A 22,205-nucleotide genomic window follows, 5' to 3' on the forward strand; every position below is an offset into this window, starting at 1 on the left:
ACTTTATTGTTCAAGATAGGAAATGTTTTGTTTGTAAATATGTTCATGTTGAGCCAAATGTATACAAAATAAATAAAAATTATCTTTTTACTATCCCCAAATACTGAACATACAGAAAATTATCTAAAAATTATGGCTACATTTTGAAAATGAATAACATGACATTTGTATAGAAACCACGAATGCCCTAAGTTCGGTATGTTTTTTTATGTGTGTTAATATACGCCACCACCAAGAGCAGCTATGTACATGCATACATTATACATAATATATTTAACAATTACATTGGAAATAGTGTGCCTCTTATGCCACAGCTTGTCGTCTGGGTTTAATGTAAAAGTTCAGTTCAGCTCTATGTTAGTCTGCGTAACACAATCGTAATCCATTTAGCAAACGACCGCCTCAATGATTTAGCATAGCCGAACTCTTAATCTTATTGTACCTTTTTGTGTTCAATGAATTCAAGTCCCCTTCCATACGCTATTTATTAGGTTAACTACGAGAGGTGTAAAAACGTTCTGAGCCTAGCATACATACGGTAAATCTTGAAATTAATGCGAGAATGAATTAAATGCGAAAAATGCGAGTGACATCACCATGTCACATGAATGAAACTTCGCATTTATGTCTCCAAAATGCATCTGGTGAGTTATCATTGCTGGGGTCAAAGTTGTACCCACTCGTGTCAATCATTGACCACTCCAGACAGATGCCACCCACGCAACACTTCGTCAAAGGCCGACACGACCCAACGCGTACCGATAGGTTTCATCACACTCCTCTGACCTAAAAGCCTTTGTCTTGTAATCTGCCTTCAAGTTTGTTGACACCTTCTTCGGGTACCAATCGGTGCTCTACTGAGCACTAATAAGCTGTTCTATTTGCATATTTGATTAAGGTAAGGTTGGATTAAGGTAAGGATATGCACCATTCCGCTGAATATCTGAAATATAGTCCCCTTGCAGTTCAATACACTTGTTCCATCTGTTCTCCAAATCCGATGGACAAAACCGAAGTGTCTTATCGACATCAGTCCCCCCCCCCCCCCCCCCCCCCCCCCTCCCCCCGATATCATGCATAATGTCCAATTAACCAATGGTTAATAAAAGTAAGCATATGCGTCTCTTTCCATGTGATAATATTCGGCATGGCTCTTATGTAAACGAGCTCTTTAACACTGAATTCAATTCTAGTTTTGAGTAACTCGACACCTCCGAATAACATGTTTGTGTCTGACAATATTTAACACGGCGGATACATTCATTTAAGAACCATTCAGTCTCACCAACGCCTTGGATTTCCAAACAAACTTCAAACAAAACGAACATAATAAATTCTTGATATCTGTAGCCCATGTTTATGCAACGATACAAAGGATACTGTTAGAGGATCATGTTGGAGATATCTTTGGCTCCATTACTTTCTCAAAGTAAACCTGCTCATTTCTGGTGTCCCCGAGTGATATTGCTGGAATATTGCTAAAAGAGGCGTAAAACCATACTCACATACCCACCTGGACATCATGCCTAATCTTAAGCTACATCATGTTTATATCTGAAAGTGACTTAATAAAGCCCTGAAATCAAGATGAGACCCGTGAAGATCCGGGGTAGAATAGGTCTTCAGCAACTCGTGCAACCGCCGTGATATAGCTCGAATATTGCTGAGTGCGGCGTTAAACAACTAACAAACAATAAAAACCCATGCATCATTTTCCTCAACCTAAATTACATGTGATTCAATTTAATTTGTTATTTAGTAAGTTTTAGTATGTGACTCCATTATCTTTAACCCACGTTGTCACTAGATGTTGTTATCATTCCACTGTTCAACTACCACACGTGGCCAATATCGGTAATTGGTGATTTCCAATTTTCTGTAAGTGTTGTCTTACCAACCCGTAAGCATTAATATCATAGGTTATTTGACTTTGGAGAATGAAATAGTTCCAAATAGCCTTGCATTGTGTGAAGCCCATTTCTGGTGTCCACCGCCGTGATATTGCTGGAATATTGCTAAAAGCGGCGTAAAACCATACTCATTCACTCACTCACTGCAAATAGCCTTCATTTTCCATGCTGGGTCTGGTGGTGTATTTCTCGTTGCTCCAGTGATCACTTCCTCATTGCCCTTTTCCTTATGATGACAACAATGACAACCAGTAGGATCAAAGCAAGGCAGCCAACGACGATACCAACTATGAGGCCAACTGGAGTTGAAGATTCAGTATCTGAAAATGCACAAGGCCGATGTATTAGATAGTACAGAAGTTATCATATATTAGATGATTTAACATGCATATAAATCCTAGGGCCACGGTATGGTACTATAATTTCTATCATATGTTCAGTCTGAGGAATAACATAAGTCATAACACATCTGAGAAATACCAGTAATGGGTACACATACCTTGACCAGTTAGTTTGACAGCTGTGTATTTCAACATATATCCTTTGCCCCCTTCATTCGAGTCAGAGATAAACATGACCAGCACGTCTTGGCCAGCATGTTTTGACGTAACTGTTAACTTTGTTTGGCCACAGGCTCGACCCAGACTTGGCGAAGCAGAACTCGGACCTGAATCATAATGACATTTGTTACTAAAGACAACGCCAGATAGTTGATCTCAAAATGATTTTTAATCATTTTCATCGTTTTCAAAGACATTATTGAACACACTTAAGCTACAAAATGCACTCCGCCATATATTATATATTGTGTACTGAAATACCAGCACAAATCTACATCATTTATGGTTCAGCATTTGGAGCAGTATGACAAATTAGGGCTTTCATTCACCTGATGAAGGAGTAAGTATATACTCCGAAACGTTCAACTTGTGTTCCTCATAATAATGAAGTTGACATCCATAAATTCTCTTCCTTATGAATCACTTCTAAATGCCTTTCACATAGTGAAATATGTGCCTTGTTGTGGTTACTTTGTCCATACATACAAATCTTATCAAGCAAAGTAGGGAAATCCTATGAAATAATATGCTCTGTAAGTAATCTTCGCCATGCAAACCAGACTAGTGCGAAACAATCCCCGTTAACGTAATGCATCGAGTGTAAGATCATGTTCTCACCATCAAAGAACTCTACGTAGTCTCTGGTGCAGCCCGTGTCCTCGGTGTAGGGCATGTTCATGTCTGTCACCTCCAGTTGGACGTTGATGTCGTTCAAGACAGGTTTCATCAGAAAGGTACAGTTCATCATGCTGACGGAGAGAACACACCACTATAGGTGTATAGCAAGCGGTATAAATATGTACTTCAATTGTATGTTCACGACAATATTTTTACTTTTACAAGTTTGCCTACTGCGACTAAGCTTGTCGACCAAGAAATTCCGCAAATCAAGAAAATGAAATTGTCTGGTCATATTCCATGTACAGGTAGTTAACGTTTGAACCAATGTTGAGTTGTGTTTCATGTGTATGTGAGGGTATGATGTGCTTTGCTATATCCACTTAGCAAAATAAGTCGCGCACGAACAAAACCAGCGGATTAAACAATCGACCATATAAACCTAGATTGCTTACTTTGGGTATTTGTTGGGATACAATGGCGATTCAAGATCCTTCTTAGTGTTGGCATAAACACGCACTTCTTTCGGGAAACCAAAACAACCGGCTGCAAATAACACAAATATTACATGGATGAGAGGGGAAAATCCTGTATTGGAATACATGTATGTTGTTCAAGGACTAATCATGCTAGAGTTTATAAATAAAAAAAACAACCAATCTGCCTGTCATAATACTTAAGAATTTTCAACATTAGAATTTGAGGTTTGGATACAGTTGAACATTTTTAACGACTCCAGTATATCTTTGGAACATATGAGTAAAGCATTAACAATGTCTAGTTTGATCTGTTACATATATGCCTCAGAGTGAGAAACTGGTCTAGGTTTAACACTGCTTTGTCAGTAGTTCAGTAATATCTCGACCATCGAGCACCAGTATATGGTGGATACAAAGTCGTGGTGGATCGTAGTCGTGGCAGTTCTGAGATTCGAACCCATGGCAACTGGAGTCTGGCAAAACTTAGGAACACAGCATTGAGACCCGTACCACAGATAGGACTTTTCTGTATCGTGTAATGCATGGTGGAGATTCAGACAGGCATGTTCACTTCACTCATTCAAGGATAGCATTACCATGTCATCAGTGTTCTCATTGTTATCATGTGTGCAGAGTGTCCTTGGCTTATTTGTTGGACTTAACACCGAGATATGAAGCTAAGTGGGCCGTGTTTTTCATTAGCAATATCGACTTCACTATCTGAGGGCCATGTCAAGAATAATATGTACTACATGGACAACATGTCATAACCTCTCAGATGTAAAGAAGAACGAGGCCCAATGTTTTGATCTCAAACGTGTTTAGTAGGAAGTTAATGTGCATCGTACCTGTCACATTTTAGATCTGAATGCAGGTTTCGTATCCGATATTACAGAGATCTGATTGGCAATTTATTTTAATTGGATACCGATAGTTGAAGCACGATTTACGGAGCCGTAATTGGAATTTACCGCTCTTAGAACGTCTGACCATTCACCTTTCTAAATAGATCACGGATTACCAAACCTCTAGACGCCTAAATAAACACTAGAGTGTTTTATCCCTTAACGCTTGCTACTGAGCATGCCTTCCTTGATTATAACGATTAACCATCTTTCGATGATAACTTTCGCCAGATGTTTCCCACTCACGGAAGCTTCCAAATCCATACTTTTCATATTCAGCTTTAAAGCCTCGTTTAGCCAGATTGCTGTCTGTCCTGAAGACCACAGATAGCTGGCTGTTTCGGCTGAGGAATACACCTGTTTCGTTGCCACATATCTTTGAAAACACACCAGATGATGTATTGCCTGTGATATAAATAAATAATTGTTATACATATTGCCCCAACTGAAAATACAAGACACAACTTTACGCATATGCTCTCAATTAACTCTGGGTTGTACCGTAAAATGGGACTAACGGGATCGGGTGGTCAGGCTCGCTGACTTGGTTGATGCATGTCATCGTATCCAAATTGCGTGGATCGATGCTCATGATGTCAATCACTGGATTGTCAGATCCAGACTCGATTATTTACAGACCGCCGTCATATAGCTGGAATATTGCTGAGTGCGGCTTTAAACAAACCCTGGTTTGTTTTCATCTATAAGGGATAGTTAATAGACGAATTTAAATGCTATTACTTTGTTTCGCTTTTACTACATGGAAAAATAGAGTCTGTCTACTGGGCTCAAAAAGGCACCCTTGGCACTACTATTGGTATCTGTCTATTCTGTTTAATCTGATTGGAGTTTCGAAATGTTTGGGAAAATAGTGTGAAGTGTTCATCCATTAAAGATCCTGGATTAGTTTCTCGCTCCAGGTTTGTACAAATCATTTGACCAGTGTGACGGGGGTTTCAACACTAATAAGCTGTTTCCAAATTGTTCAGATTTAAAATAATTGCATCTTTCTTCCTCAATAAAAAAAATCAATACAGCACATGTGAACGCTTTCGTGCGTTTTGTCTTCCTGCAGATTTAGTCATCCGATTTGTCAGTGTCACACCTACCTTGATACACTGTAATGTAGTTGTTGTTACAGTCGCTGACGTCTCCAACATCAACCTCAACGAATGATAACAGCACTTCGTAGGTGGATATTGTGGGACGCACTGTCCAGATGGCGTCCATGTCTCTGAAGAAAATGGCCGCCATATTGACATTGTATGAATTTAACACAACTCATTACCAATACTCTTATAAGCATGTATATGGAAATAAGATTTCATTAGGTTAAACATATCCTTGGTATGTTTGACCTACAAGTGTTACGTTTCCTTACTTTACATTTCCACCTGGGAATCTGGGTGAAACCAAGACGGATTGATTACGCTGTGCTTCAACTGATCGACGCAAGGGTCCAGTGACTGAAATTAAGCCATAGTTCCTCAATATTATACTTCACCTTTTACATTATCACCGTTTTGGTATAAGTGACACTGACATGTATAATTAAACAAACTGATTATCCAGCTGTTGGATGCATTAGTAATTGAGTAAATGGATTTCGGTGTTAATTTATTCTTAAATAACAAATTAATTAATAGCAGTGAAATCATGTATTTGTTGGTTGGTTGTTTTGTTGTTTAACGCCGCACTCAGCAATATATGACGGCGGTCTGTAAATAATCGAGTCTGGACCAGACAATCCAGTGACTGATATCATATGCATGAGCATCGATCCTCTCAATTGGGATTGATGACATGCATCAAACCAAGTCAGCGAACATGACCACCCGATCCCGTTAGTCGCCTCTTACGACAAGCATAATCGCCTTTCATGGCAAGCATGGGTTGCTGAAGAGGAAATCATGTATTAGTATAGAGTATCATCAAAGACATTACCTTGTGATATAGTAACGCAACATCATATACATTTCAATTCTTCTAAGAAACTTAATTAATTTATCTTAATCCTCCTTTCGTACTATCCAAAAATGCATTTGATGATTTACCCTGTGTTTCCATGTATCCAAACACAAATCCTACTTTAGTACTAGGCCTCTGTCCATTGTCGGTAGCTGTAAATACCAAGGTAAGAGACACCTCTTGACCAGTGAAGGTGGGATTTCCATTGTTTCCAGACACTTGCCCCAGTAAGTAGCCGGATGTAGCGTCACCTGTCATAATAATAATACAGTCACCACGAAGCATTGGATGTTTGTCAGAATCATCACCACGGTCACTGAGGTCGTCGCAGAAAATTAATGTATAATAGGAATAGCTTACAGTCAATACCCTGCGAAGGGATGACACAGTAATCGTGCATATAAACATTCACATATCTACGAAGTATAAAGATACATACCATCATACACTCTCACCACATCCAAACCGTCAAGGAGCACTGCTTCCGGAAACGTTACTCTGACTTTGTTTTCTGGGCTGGCGGTCGAAATTGTCCAGACACATTCCACGGAGCTGAAACACGGTCAACCAATCACCACTGTAAATATATTTGGGAGGCGGTGGGGATGGGGGACTTTGTCAACGAGACGATCTTGAACATAGCTCAACTTAATCATGCGACTGTCTTATGAGATTTGAATACAATCTTGCATAGATGCAGAGCAAAGTGAATTCTTCCAGACCCACAAACAACAGAAAGTACACCCACTGTATTGCCACACAATAGGTTTTGGTGGGTGAGAAAGGGGGACTCTCGGAAGTATATGGTGTTTGGCTGGAGGCATAGCTCAACTTCATCATATGACTGACTTGGATGGAGACAGAACAAGGTGAATATTACAGGCATATACATACATTGACACACAACATTCACATTCCGCGAAGCTGTCACGGTCATCCAATCATTTGGAAATGGGAATTGGTACCTCTCTGAACTATATGGTCTCTGACTGTCATGCTCAACTACAGGAACCGTATGTCTGAGGGGCAATCACGGCGGACCAACAAACAGTAGAACATGTAGCATACTGCCAACAAGTTTGATAACCCGTTTACTGCAGAACATAAACACAGTGCACTGATTCATGGTTACCTACTTGGGGTAGTTGGCGGGGTATCCTGGTGATGTAACATTCTGCGTTGTAGAGGTGGCAACGAGACTTCCCCCGCATTGCTGAGCTGCAGATAGATCAAGCAGGATGAGGCACTGTTGAATGCTGTTATATGATGCATGTAGATCTTTTCAGTAACATAGCTATACACAACAATAGTTTTGATGTAATATTATATGAACAGTAATAAATGTCAGGGCCTGATAGACGAATTAAAAACATCTAAATGTCTAATTTAACTGATGAAGTTCATTAAATCGGGGTTTGTCGAATGGTTATGTGTCCATGTTCTTAAAACAAAGAAGGCATGGAAGGGACGTCTGGGATTTGTGTTTATAAAGTCCTCGGGTTTAAAAACTGGGTCGTATAGTCGACATATCCAGCATGGCTATACGATCCAGTTATCACGCCCGAGGACTTCCTCAACACAGTTTAGCACTATGATTTGCAAAGCCCAATCGCCAAGCTTACCTCTTTGAATGAGCGTGCCAGGACACATTCAGTATGTGAGACAGACAAAATTAAAACAGTACCCTCTCTAGATATAATTGTTACAATTATTTTTTTTATCTCAGGTGTAGTAATAAATCACCTTAAAGACTGATTACGTATAACATTTTCAGGTATATTTTATACATATTCTCTGATCCAAGAAGGTTTTTATACATAGTCCTTGAAACAATACTGAACCGCAAAAGAAACGTCACCCCAAGTAACATTGCATAAAAAGTTGTCATTTAAATATCTGGGTATTTTTTGTCAAAGTTTCTAAAATCTAACATTATCTTGTCCGGAAAAATGAGATTTGATGATAAAAAAACAAAGCCGATGACAATAACGCATCACGGCAACGGCTATGGTAACCCGATGCACGTGAGTTCCGTGCAAATTGAAATGCACATGCGTTCCACCATTTCTTGACCTATAAAAATCCACCCAGATCGGATAACATTCAATCGTTATTGAATTGCTACCACATGCCAAGATTGACAAGAAATCAGCGACACCAAGCCCTTGGACGATTGCAAGCTGGACAAACCTCCTGGCAAGTAGCCAATGCATTTCAAGTCCACCTTCAAGATCGCCTTGTTAGTGCTGCGGAAACCGCTCGACAGACCATGGGGACACACCAGCGACACCTCAGTGCGGACACCGTTCGTCGACGATTGACGAGCAGACACCTCCACTGTCACAGGCCACACCGAGGACCCATTCTGACACCACGACATCACCGTGGGGTGGGGAGGTCCGAGCATCATGGTGTGGGGTGGAATTGGTCTTGCACAGAGGGTCGGCCCTGTGGTCTTCCAGAACATCGGTCCAGGGAGAGGCAATGGTGTCACAACAGCTCGGTACATTGATCAAGACCTTATTTGGCACGTCGCCGCAACCAGGAGTTTCAGCATGATCACACCCGTGCCAACACTGCGAGAGCAGCAAGAGACTTCCTCCAGCAGAATGGCATCAGAACCATGCAGTGGCAGAACCCTCAGTCACGATTTAAATCCCATTGAGTTCCCGTGGGACGAGATTCAAAGACGGCTGAGTGACGTCCGACCAAAGCCGACAACTGCAGCGGAACTGCGTCAAGCATTCCTCAGAGTGTTGGCTCAAGTGCCTATGGCCTTCATCAACCGCCTCATCTATTCCATGTATCTACGTTGCACGGCAGTCATTAATGCACATGGCGGACACACAGGATACTGACTTGTGATGCCATTTTCTCAGAGACTAGAGTTGTGTGTCACTTTAAGAGCATTTGACACTTTAATTTCAACCTTGATGATCAGTTTTGCCAAGTTTCATCTTTTTAATATGTCTCAAAGTATGTTTACAGTGTTTAGACAAATATATCTATCCATGGTGACGTTTCTATTGCGGTTCAGTATATTACTATGATAAATATAAAACGTCAACGCCATATAATAATCGTGGCAAATATGCGCTGAAACAGATTCCAAAGGGCGTAAAAAGCAACATTGCGCAGAAAATTATATGAATGAATCACTAAAAATCAGTGATGTACTGCCCTACCAGTAGCACCCGCCTTTCGTACAATTTCCATAGTTGGATTAAAGTATTTATGGCCTCATATGGCACCGCACTACTCCTGCCATGCGACGGCGGCCTGTAAACAAACCAGACAATCAACTGATGGACCAGTAAAGTAAAGCGATATTTTTATCATTACCTCTGTTCAAAATTATAAATATTCACTAACATAAATAAATTGGTCTTATTTAAATCACATTTTCGTTGAGTAATCATAAAAAACGGTATTGGTTATCAAACGGGGGAAACGTTTGTTAGCATTTATCATTTGTTCAAAAAGTACAAAAAGAATGTTTGAGCCGAGACCTTTAAAACTGCATTTCTATGTATTGCAAAACAAATTTATTTCAGTTTCGTCGGATAATCGAGACTGATTATACACTGACGTTGACGTCTTATATTTCCTGGCGGGTATCAATGCACCCAGTGGTAACAAACAATGAGTGGAAGGCGTTCTAACAGACATCAGTTATATACCTCAACTTGTGCTATGTCTCAAAACCCTGGTCAAGGAGAGTTAGTGACAGCCCAAACTAATGTCCGTCTTATACCTCTTGGGGGAAACAAACGGGCATGGTGCTGACACACCTATTGCTGACCAAACTATAAATGGAGAAGTGGATGAAACTGCATCATGTGGTTAGCGCCTGGATCCTATAAATCGGTTTTCGAAAATATAGGAATCGAACCACACAATTATGAAACCATGATACAACTTGTCAAGGAAAGTGACGGCCAAGGGCATCTTCCCACAAAAATATAAAATGTCAAGAATAGCTTATCGTACCATACTTGAAGGAACATTTTCAATGGGTTTTTGTCTGGGTCATATGTTGTTTTTTTACTTTTGTTCACAGAACGGTCTTAAGGTATTTCAGCATGAGGTAATGGTACAACGAAATCTCCCAACCTCGACCTCCATCAACTCGATAATTCGAAAATGACCTCTACGGATATACAGTAAACTACGTGTATAACGAACACGCTTAAAACGAACTTACCGATCGATATAACGAACTTATCTTTTAATCCCGGCCATGTGTTGTATATACACTCTTAAAAAAACCGCACACGTCGATTTTTAGTAAATTTATTGTACCTAATAAAGTAGATATATTTAATATCATAGATATAAAAATGAAATGTTGGACCTCGATAGTAACATGTTGTCGTTGTACAGTGGCATTGAAAACTGTTCACTGTCATGTCACCTAAGGCCACAAGATTGCGCTGAACTCAGTATCTTGTGTGACCGCTCCGGGCAGCAATCACGGCTCTGCATCTCCTCGGCACTGACTAGATAAGTGTACGAAATCAGTCCTGCGGAATTCTGCGCCATTCTGCTTGTAACACGTTGCCCAGTTGTGTGAGTGTCTGCGGTGTGTTCTGACGTTGACGTACACGTCGATCGAGTTCATTCCAGAGGTGTTCGATTGGGTTGAGATCTGGAGATCTCGACGGCCAGGGCAAGACGTTGATGTTGTCATTATGAAGGTATTCACCGTGACACGAGCGGTGTGCCGGTGGAGCGTTGTCCTGTTCCCTCTGGCGGTCAGTGATTGGAAGAAGGTGAGGTTGAAGAATTTGATTCATGTAGCGATTTGCTGGCTGTCAAATTTCCCTGAACCACAACCAAGTCAGATCTCCTGGTGTAGGATATAATTATGAAATGTCCAGAATACCTTGTGATAAATGTGAAATGTCTTTTATCTATTGATTCCTTTCGAACTAAAAGTTCTCTGTCACAAAATATGTCTAATGCAACTCCTCATTGCAGCTATAACGGTTTTATTTGTTACCATTTTCTAATGTTTAAGAGATGCATTTTTAACCTTATAACAATATCGAGTCGTGTTCCATAAGAATATCATTTAATTAGATGTAAATTTTGTCACAAAACGGACTTTAATTGACCCGTGCGGTGTGGATGATTGTTCACGCATCAGCCAGATTATGTCTATTAATTAATTACAAATCGCTGTGCGTGGTGTGTTTTATTATTTACCAAAGACTTCCTTAAAAAAGTAGATAAATTCATCCTGCATGTGTGGTGAAGAACGTCAGAGAGGCTTTCCCTGCAGAAATGAACACATTTCAAGAATGCAAGAACATGAACTAATTATATGAATTTATGTACCCCAAAACTGTGCCAAACATTTTGCCTGAGCATGTAATCTAGGCAAGTTTCATGGTCCTTTGTAATTGTGTACGATGCTAGTCAGTCATGGATTATTAAATGCAATGAATAAGTGAATGCTATGTTTTTAGGAAGCAAGTTCCTCCAGTTATTCTAACTCTCCCTCCAGGCAGATGCCTCGATATGCAAGGTACACCCCAGCTAACACATGCGGTTTATACAAGATTTTCGAGGGTTTCTATGTGCAATGTTTCATAAGACCATTGTTTTAACGTTTTAAATCTTTAGCATGCTGAATTGTTTTCACACTTCTTACCCTTCCTATCTAGCGCTCCTAAAGAGGATGGGTGCTTTCAAACAGTCGAGGTTTCTTTAAACATGGGACGAATGAACCAATATTTCGCACATTTATGCCTGATAGAAAGGAACACATTATTATATAAAAATGTTCGGACATTTTCAAACATACAGAGGTTAAGACCAAAACGAACATACAATTTGTAAATTTTCTTGAACTCACCTGAATTACGTGATTGAATGTGGAATGCGTTTTGTAGTATTTTAGGAGCCTGTATAAATTGTCTTAAATTTAACCGACCATAAATTCGCATGTTTGTATCAGCAAAAAAAGGCCCGATGGTAAATTATGAACCATTTCAGTAAATTTATTATCCAAACGTTAAATAGAATAAGCCCTATTTTTCGAGGTCATCGTGTCAGTTGCAGAAATGAGAATATTAGGGTTAATCTAACGTATCATGTTATAAAATTTGCTGGATACAATAAACGACTTATAACTATTCACTGATCCCAATTTCAGGTGTTTTGATTGATTAGTTTCTATATACAAAAGTATAAATCTCGTGTCGTAATGTTAGCTGACGTACGAAAATCAAACATGGCGCGCTTCGCCCGACATCAGCATAACTTATTGCTATTTTAATATCAACAAAGTTTAAATTTCCTTCATATGTATGCCTTGGTGAAAGCCGACGATCTTTTTATTCGCAGAGTGTTTCATTTGTCATTTTCCGTTTAATATGAAGAGAGAGAGAAACGAAAATAGAGATCGTAAAAATCGTAAGTGTTTGTTTGTTTGTTTGATGTTTAACGCCGCACTCAGAAATATTCCAGCTATATGACAGTGGTCTTTACATAATCAAGTCTTGACCAGACAATCCAGTGATTGACATCATGAGCATCGATCTACTCAATTGGGATCGATGTCATGCATCAACCAAGTCAGCGAGCCTGACCACCCGATCCCGGTGGTCGCCTCTTACGACAAGTATAAGTTGCTGAAGACTTATTCTACCCCGGATCTTCACGGGTCATCGTAAGTGAGTGCAAAGGTCACCGGATGTGATGTCACAGTCAGGAGTAGTCTGCTGATAATCTTTCGTCACAAAACAATAACAGTAAGTTTTGCAATTTTCCGCCTGTCACATCCAGAATAAACACAAATCACTACATAGTATCAGTAATAACCACTAATCTGAAATAACAATGTGACTTTGACGATACAATTGGCGTATTGTTAAATCCGTTTGACCTTGCATGCTCCCGTGACCCGGAAACGGTAGACGATGAATCAATAGGCCCCATGCAATTTCACGTTTCACTTCACTTCACTTTATTCAGTACTTTATTTTAGGACAGACGAAATACAATTTAGGTGCAAACAATATAAGATATAATACATTTCTTTGCTTTTTAACAAAAGCAGTTTTAACATAATTGCATATTACAAATGTTGGAATATTTGTGTTCTTACAGCATTGGCATAAAACAAGTATTTTGCTGTATTCATATTGATAATAGGGTCATGCGATGACAGTAGTGTATTAAAGTTCAAAATATTTGGAAAGATGTACAATTTAGATTCTATGTATCTTTGCCTAAGACGGCTATAAGCTAGACAAATTAACACAAATTGATATTTATTTTCGATATGATTCAAGTTACAAACTTGACATTTTCTAAATTCACGAAGTATATTATATTTTCGTCCACGTTCAATTTCAAAATTGTGAGAGCCAAACCGAAAACGAGTCAATTGGTTCTGAATTTATTCACAGTAATACTACTCAAATAGTTCTCACATAAAATGGATGTTTTAAACTGTGCATGATAAGCAATTTAGGGGCTTTCAAATAAATCACTATGCCAAACCTGAGAAAAATGTCTTTTAACCGTTGACATATAACATACGACATAATTATTTTCAGTATTAATTTCTACATTGAAATTAGGCTTTTAGAATGATGTTTGAGAGTATACATTTACAGATTTTAGGCTCAGCATGATTTAGAACATTTTCACATAACATTAATATATGTATTCCATAAATGAAATTACCTCCAATATTGTGTATTGATGATACATTTGTTAGGGCTTAATTATCTACAGCTGTTCACAGCTTTTAACATTTAATTCATATATTTTTTTTTAAGTATTTATTTTTTAACAATGATTATTTTTATAGACATTATATATTGTTCAATGCATTAGCACTGTGTAACTGATCAATTTTCGATTATTATCTTTCATCTCGACATCTCACCAATGCAATAATGTGTAATTAGTCTGGCAGGACTTTCCAGGTTTGTTACAGCATGCTCGGAAGTCTGACAGCGAGTCTCATGTCCTTGAAGGACTATTGGCCATTGTGAACTGTGGTCAATAGGGTGTCTTCCGTCAGTCAATGTCATGTATAAAAAAATCAAAATAAATGCAGATCATCACCAGCCTTGGATCTGACTCCTTGATCATTTTGTGGGCTTCAGAATATCCAGTCAGAAAAGGTCCATATGTCTCAGTCTTCTGGTTGGAGTGAAAAGAAATGTGCCTGTATACATGATTACCCTTGCCAGGTGTATTCTTTCATGTCAGCCACACTCCATGACTTGTCACCTTATGTAGTTTATCATGCACATACATGTAATGCTGCAAACCTGTTTTCCCTTGTATGCTATCACAGTATCACACGTTCCTCAGCTGGTGTGTATAAAAAGTGCCCCTTCCATCGTGAAACAAGAATTGTGAAGGACAGTTGCATTTTCAATCAAAAACATATCTGTCTTTCCTAAAATACTCTTTGGGTTAAGTGCTTGAAATTGTCAGCGTCATAAAAAAAATAATAAGATTTTGAAAAAAAAATTCGTTGATAGACCTACGTCAAACTATGTGACAAGTTAGGTAGAATTATATCTTCAAAAGCCCTCATTTCTGAGGTGTCCATAATTTTCAAAGGAAAATCTATTTTAGGACAAAACATGAGCCGTGTAGATTTCTATTGGATATGGAACAGGTTTTGTCGCTTTATTTATATTCATTGAAAAAATAGCATTGCTCTGTTGTCCTTTTACTCCATCACTGGTTTTTATATGGACAAACTGTAATGCATGAATGATTTGTGAATGGATTTATGTGTGTACGAACTGGATGGGATTTCGAACACTGGCCGTATTAATAAACGCACATTTCGACGATGCCAGAAATGTCTCCCATCTAGGGTGTCAGATGTTCTCAACCATGAAGTATTATTTAGGTATCTTTATTTGAAGAAAATGTTCATTTTATGGATCATTTGATTTGGGTGATGAGTTCCACTATCGATTTATCTGTCCACTATTTCAAAATGAGAGAAAACAGTTAATTAGAAAATATTTTTACCTTTCACCAAATATGTACAAAATGAATTGCTTTTTAATAGAAAAATATTAGGAACACTTGGAAAATCATTCAAATTTTGTAAAATTATAATTTTGCTATTTAACCTATCACTAGGTCTCGTAACTGAACTCTGTATCTTTATTTACTGAAGCCACTGCTCGGTATATCTGTTGATATATATTGTATATTTGTATATAGTGATGTCTATGTTGATGTATCAATGCTGTACATCTATTGCCGCTGATAGCGGCCAATGTGTGTAATGAATAATTCAGTTCATAATGCTTCTTGTGACGCTTTTTCGAAATTTTGTTTTCGAAACATTATTATTTAATGTTTTAACAAGGCTTCCCTGTTAGCAGGGGCAAAAGAGCATTTCCAGTGGAATTCCATTTCTGTTCTCCACGCTGACTGTATCACTGTATCCAAACTTTCCTTCTCTTTTCGCTTGGAAATCTTAAGTGTCACGTTTGTTTAATGAACTGGTACACCCCACGCAACACAATAACCCATTTCGCGTCTTCGAATTCAATGCACCGAGAATAACGGACAATCACTTCATTTTCATGTAAATTAATGTACTGTAAACAAAGGACAATGGCGTATGGACCCGCTGTGACGTCACAACTACAGCTTAGCCTACTGCGGGATTTCGATATTCATACGCGCTTGTGGTTGGTAGTGGTGAGATAAGATTGTTTCTTTTAAGATAACAATAAAATTAGGATTTTTAGCGGGGGTATGGGGTGGGGGTGGGGGGGGGGGGGGGGTAAACATTTAACGTGTTTTAAGAAGCTTTCATTCAATATGTCTCCTTTAATTTAACTGTTCTCATTATTTATTGTCCCGCTAGAAGTTACGAATAAAGAATAAGAGCTGCGAGGAATATTTATTGGTCAAGAGTTCCTGGATATTGCATTATTCTATGAAGATAACCTCGGTATTTCTCATGATAGTGTTATATGCCTACAACAAAAGATAGACATCTTGAGGACCTTTTGCACTAAATGGGGACTAGAAATAAACCAAGACAAGACGGAAATACTTGTTTCAGGAATAGAGGCATCGTGAAAAGAACGGTAAAATGGAAATATGGCGACATTAACATGAAAGATTCGATACATTAGACCAATTCTATTGGAGGGATCAGAAATATGGGGAGTTTAGAAAAGAGCAATCATCGAACAGTTCCATATTCTGTAAACATTATCTGACAAGTTTCACATGTTACGGCTCTTGGTGACGGGACGTAATTCTATACATATTGACTGTAGTGCATATATTGGAACAACCGGTCTCCTAACACATACCCTAAACAAATCTATATCGTGTATCTATATCAACAAATCAGATCAACGTGGGCCACTTATATTCGGAATATTTTGATTAAGTAAGGATATTGGTTTGGCTTTCGCAAGATGTTGCAGATGAAGCACGTTTTACATACACAAAGAATCAAAGGCTTTTATCGACAAGAATGGTATCAATGCGGTATGCGATTTCAGAACATTAACCACGTATAAAGGGTTTAAATATTTACCAAACACAGAATATTATTTGATTGCTTGTAACACCCAGAGAATCATGAAGATTGTTATTGCTATAAAGAGCATCTGAACTTCCTTTCAATACAGTCGATGGGAACAACTACCTTATGAAGAAAGAACACGTCAGCTATGAGACTTATAAGTAGTCGAAACTGAATATCATTTACTACTGGAGTACAGTTTTAAAGTCTACACCAAATCATTCATTTGTAGTTGTATCACCAGAAATATGTATTAATATTCTTGTGTGCTTGCCGAAATCAATTGTGAATGATGAATTGAAAATATGGGCTGATCGACAGTTGGTTTCTTGGTCAGAAAGGTTATTGAGCAACACCGGTAAACCTACAACATACCGTTTGTTTTTTTCAAAACATGGCATGGAAAACTACGTAAAACCGGGCGATCTGGAAACCTTCCTGTCGACCAGCGTAACAGAAGTGTGACAGAAGACGAAGTCCATGTTATATTGAATTGTCCTGTTTACGACGATGAACGTTTTAATCTCATAAAATGCCTGTTATTTTAATAGTTCATTTAAAATTATACAAGCTATGCTTTTTAATGTCCGGTGAAAATCTACAAAAAACAAACCTGCTTTTATATTTTACAACGAAGGAGAAACATGTTTTATCACTGATGTTATAATAGTACTCGTATATAGGTTGTATATTATCTTTTACTACAGTCTCTCACAATTCCATCAGGAATGGCCTATTATTTTAATATCCATTATAATGTAATAATGGTGTACAGCGGGGTGAGACTAAAATACAATATCTGTCTGTCTGTCTGTCTAGCTGACTCAGCACAGATAACTGCTACTGAGATCGCGTTCTGTTCTGACACAATACGGAGCTAACAATGACAGTATTATTAATCGTTGTTGTCTGGACAGTCTAGACACATATGGTCGCTCATTGTCAAGGTCACACTACGTTAGCATGTTTACTGTGTATTCATGCAAGACAAATCAGGACGACGCATTCCTGACACTAGAACACCTTACACTCTATATAATCTCAATATAAAATAACAAAATAGGCCCTAGCAACTACAGTGAAACCTCGCGAATCTGGACAGTATTGGGAATCCGGACGAGTAAAATCGTGTTGATTAACAAATCGTCGCTAATCATGACTGAAAGTAATCTATGGCATGTTAATCTGCTCTGTAATCGTCCGGAATGCAAGGTTTCCGGACTAACGGGTTTCATTGTGTATTACTATTATGTATGTTGATGAAATTATATGACAACCGGACAATATTGATAATACTGGTCATACCTTTAGCTATGGTTGTTGTGAAAAGCAGACAACACGCTAAATCCATAAACCTTGCCATCGTCAAAGCTTTGACTAGCCACGCTTCTAGCCGTCTGCCACTCGTGTCTGTTTATGTGCGCAGGTGAAAAATTAAACACATTTGTGCATACTTGTCACGTGGTCTGCTGCTTGGAAAATGATTGATCAAAGGATTATACGAACGTAAACGCAATAATGATTTTAGGTGTAAAATCATTCTTATGTAACAAAAGCTTTGTGACGTAAAAAACGTAAGAAAAACGTAAAAAAACGCATTGCCATTTCCGCCGATTACGGAAACACCCGAATGTCAAATGTGCCTATCGACGTTCTCTTCCTCTCTTCCCATGCCAACATTCGTGACCAACTCGTGTTATTCCGGGACAAGCCTCTTCTTGCAGGTTACGAATGCCCATGCCAGCTGGCCATGAGAGCATGTTATGCAAGGATAGTAAAGCGGAACACATGCGAGTGACAAAAAGCAGACCCCATTCGTTCTAACACCGTAACACGATATCTCACTGAAGATACGGCGCAAGATTTCCACTATGTAAGAGGCGTTGGTTTTGCGATTTTTCAAAGGTGGAAACAGTTCCCAAAGCAGGAATAATTTAAATATTTGATATGTCAATGCACCTCGTGGCATGGATAATATCAAGTTATTTTAACATTACGGACATCCTGTTACTTGTACATTTTATAGTCGTCCGTAGACGAGGGAGATAATAGCATATATACTGACAAATAGGTCAACAAAACAAGAATTCTAGCGTTTACAGCACACAGTGGGGAAAAGGGTCACGTCGTGCATTCACACACATGGAGGACTCAAGCCGGGAGCGATTTATATGATTTATATGAGTTTTATACATTACACATGCGATTATCGTGCCCATGCAAGTGTGCGGGGTTATATTATGACCTAAATAAACTCATCATTATAAACAGATTATTAATCCACACCTTGTTAATTAATACATGTACAATGTAGTGATATGATCAGTTAATGTAATTATGTTACTGAGAACAACAAGACAGCGCTGATATAACACTCCGCCATTTAGCACGCCATTTTGTTTCATGCACTCTGACAAATTGCACGAGAATGAAAACAATTTATGGATTAAAAACAATTACCTAAATAAGCAATATCAAGAGATCACAGCAGCTTTCACGCAAATCTTAAGGCAATAATAGTTTCAATGGCATAGTGAAATTGTTAAGTAGTTTTAATCACTGCTATGTCGATCGCGAGTTCTCTACAGAGATGTTCCCTTTCGACCAGCAAGGGTTTCTCTCACACCCGCGCAAAAACTGCACGCTCAAATGTGACACTATCTGTCAAGCAACGCATAGGAAACAACTTATAACATCTATATAATAAAGCTGACATAAGTAAGATACATCCACATCATGTGTTAATAGCTGTTTACAGATGTTAACATCTAGCGTTGTTAGATGTCCGATGCACAACGTTCTCAGCGCATTTTAGCAACGTTGTAATTGCGTTGCTAAGTAACGTTATACTAACGTTAACAAGGACAGAGGAATTACGGTCTGGTGTTTTCAGTATTTTTAACTGAGGATAAAAATTTTAATGCTGTATCATGATTGAACACATTTAACTGTGTCTTGGGTATATTTTTAAATGCAAGACATGTGTAAAATCAAAAATTATTTCTGAGGGATTCTTTGACGAAGAACTTGAAATCATACGCGCATTATGATTGGTTTGTCGTAATTTCGCACATAACATTCATCGATAGAGGGACGAGTCTTCTTGCAGGTTACGGAAGGGGCGAGTGGTGACGAATGGGCTTGTCACGGAATAACACGAGTTGGTCACGAATGATCCATGCCAGCTGGCCATGAGAGCAAAGTATGCAAGGATAGTAAAGCGAAACACATGCGAGTGACAAAAAGCTGACACCATTCGTTCTAACACCGTAACAAAGACAGAGGAATTACGGTCTGGTGTTTTCAGTATTTTTAACTGAGGGTGAACATCTTCATCTTGAATCATGTGTGTTGTGTGATGTCCGATGCACAACGTTTTTACAACGTAAATATGCAACGTTGGTATTACGTTGTGAACTAACGTTCCATAGCAACGTAATAATAACTTTGTGGAATATTATTATATCACAACGTTACCAATCCACAACCTCTCGACAACGTTGTGAAAACGTAATGTGTTAGCTGGGTAGCCTCGTGGTCAAAGCGTTCGCTCGTTACGCCGAAGGCATGGGTTCGATTCACCACATGGGTACAATTTGTAAAGCCTGTTACTGGTGTCCCCCCGCCGTTATGTTGCTAAAATATAGCTAAAAGCGGCAGAAAACCCGACTCACTTGCTCACTCACTCAAAACAGGACACTCACACAAATTCCTGGTGCATGTCCCATTTCATGTCTGCACAGACTGTACCGAGCAAAAATCCGAGCAAGAAGGCCTACGTTTGCATTATTTTTCCGCAACTTTCGACATCAGCGGCTGCAGTGATGTCAATAACATTAACAGTGGTTTGCCCAGCCTTGTGTAGAGTTAGGTTTAGTGACGATTCCTGTTTCCTTCTTCAAAGAGAGATGGATCTGCATGTATCGACGTACAAGGGGCGTTATGCCGGGTGTTGCATTCAGGAGGTCGACATGGTCGGTGGAGGAAGTGGCATGGTGTCTTATGACGGGTACCCGGTGAGCAGAAGGTCGTAGGTTCGATCGCCGGCCTCGTCAAACCGAGAGACGTTAGAAGATGGTACTTAGTGTTACACTGCTCGGACTGTCGACTCGGAGGCAGTATTCTGTGTCTGAGTTGGGTATCCATGTTAAACTGTGGCATGGTATCTCAGTGGACTAGCACCATAAAGCCGGCATTAGTCCGGAAGAGCGCACACTCACATGCTCACACATACACACACACAAACACATACACACATATCGCTATAAAAGTGCGAATGAATCTCTTGAAAACCATATAAGCGAGCTCAGAGATAAAAAGTTTTTTGAAAGGAAAGGAAACTTTGAGACATAACTTTGTTAAGCCAAATACCAATAGTAAAGGCAGCATGCTGCATGTACCCGTCTTTAGACTCACTGTGTACAGCTAGAAGACTTAACAATATATAAAGCCATATGATCCATATCATCATTATCCGATTCTTTTGTTCAGTTAGTATATACTTCATACAGTTGTTTATCCGTTTTTATTTTATAAAGTATGAACTCTTGTTCAATACGAACTTGGTTCGCACGGGTACTATTCAGCTTTTGATTGGGGTTGTTTCTCTTGGGGAATTGTTTTCTGTTGTTTACTGTTGGTTATGGGTCTGATTTTTGTCTTTTGTTACTTTTTTTCTTTGTTGTTTTGGTTAGATGCGTCTTTTCTTTGACATCTTATGTGTTATTCTTCGATGGTAGCTTGTTTCTTTGGGTAGACGAGGAAGGGCGGAGGTTCAACGAGGAAGACAATGTTTGTATTCTTGGTTTGTAAAGCGTAACTTTAATCAAACAATATGGATGATCTGATATCGTTCAATAACCATCAAATAGCCAATTCCCTTACACTAATTTACCCACCTGAACTAGAAACAAAGGAAACCGGTGCAACCACCTCACCTGTTTCATATTTAGATCTATGCGTAAACATTCAGAGTGACAAAACACTCTCCACACGACTGTATGACAAGACGGATGACTTCAATTTTCCAATAGTCAACTTTACTTTTACGTCTACATTTCACAATGTTTGAGTGAGTGAGTGAGGTTTTACGCCGCTTTTAGCAATATTCCAGCAATATCACGGCGGGGGACACCAGAAATGGGCTTCACACATTGTACCCATGTCGGGAATCGAACCCGGGTCTTCGGCGTGACGAGCGAACGCTTTAACCACTAGGCTAC

The 22,205-nt window shown here is 39.0% G+C and overlaps 1 protein-coding gene across 1 annotated transcript; it reads right to left on the reverse strand.

The window, feature by feature from the left end:
* Window positions 1-1,145: 1,145 nt before the first annotated feature.
* On the reverse strand, window positions 1,146-18,445 carry LOC124148103 (deleted in malignant brain tumors 1 protein-like). Its single transcript, XM_046519045.2, has 11 exons — window positions 18,289-18,445; window positions 7,577-7,658; window positions 6,880-6,992; window positions 6,527-6,691; window positions 5,854-5,938; window positions 5,582-5,706; window positions 4,719-4,877; window positions 3,544-3,634; window positions 3,089-3,219; window positions 2,410-2,577; window positions 1,146-2,230 (listed from the first exon to the last, which is right to left on the reverse strand). Exons 1-11 carry the CDS (start codon window positions 18,344-18,346, stop codon window positions 2,115-2,117), a joined length of 1,293 nt encoding a protein of 430 aa, XP_046375001.2. The 5' UTR covers window positions 18,347-18,445; the 3' UTR covers window positions 1,146-2,114.
* Between the last annotated feature and the right edge of the window lie 3,760 nt (window positions 18,446-22,205).

Source organism: Haliotis rufescens, unplaced genomic scaffold, assembly GCF_023055435.1.
Source record: "Haliotis rufescens isolate VD_foot unplaced genomic scaffold, xgHalRufe1.0.p SCAF_1, whole genome shotgun sequence".
In the NCBI taxonomy this organism is placed as follows: Eukaryota; Metazoa; Mollusca; class Gastropoda; order Lepetellida; family Haliotidae; genus Haliotis; species Haliotis rufescens.

Coding starts and splice junctions, on each gene's coding strand:
- LOC124148103 (XM_046519045.2), bottom strand. CDS start 18,346: ATGGCAAGGTTTATGGATTTAGCGTGTTGTCTGCTTTTCACAACAACC. Junction 7,659..18,288: donor CACAACAACCATAGCTAAAG/GTATGACCAGTA, acceptor ATCTATCTGCAG/CTCAGCAATGCGGGGGAAGT. Junction 5,707..5,853: donor TTCCCAGGTGGAAATGTAAA/GTAAGGAAACGT, acceptor CATTTTCTTCAG/AGACATGGACGCCATCTGGA.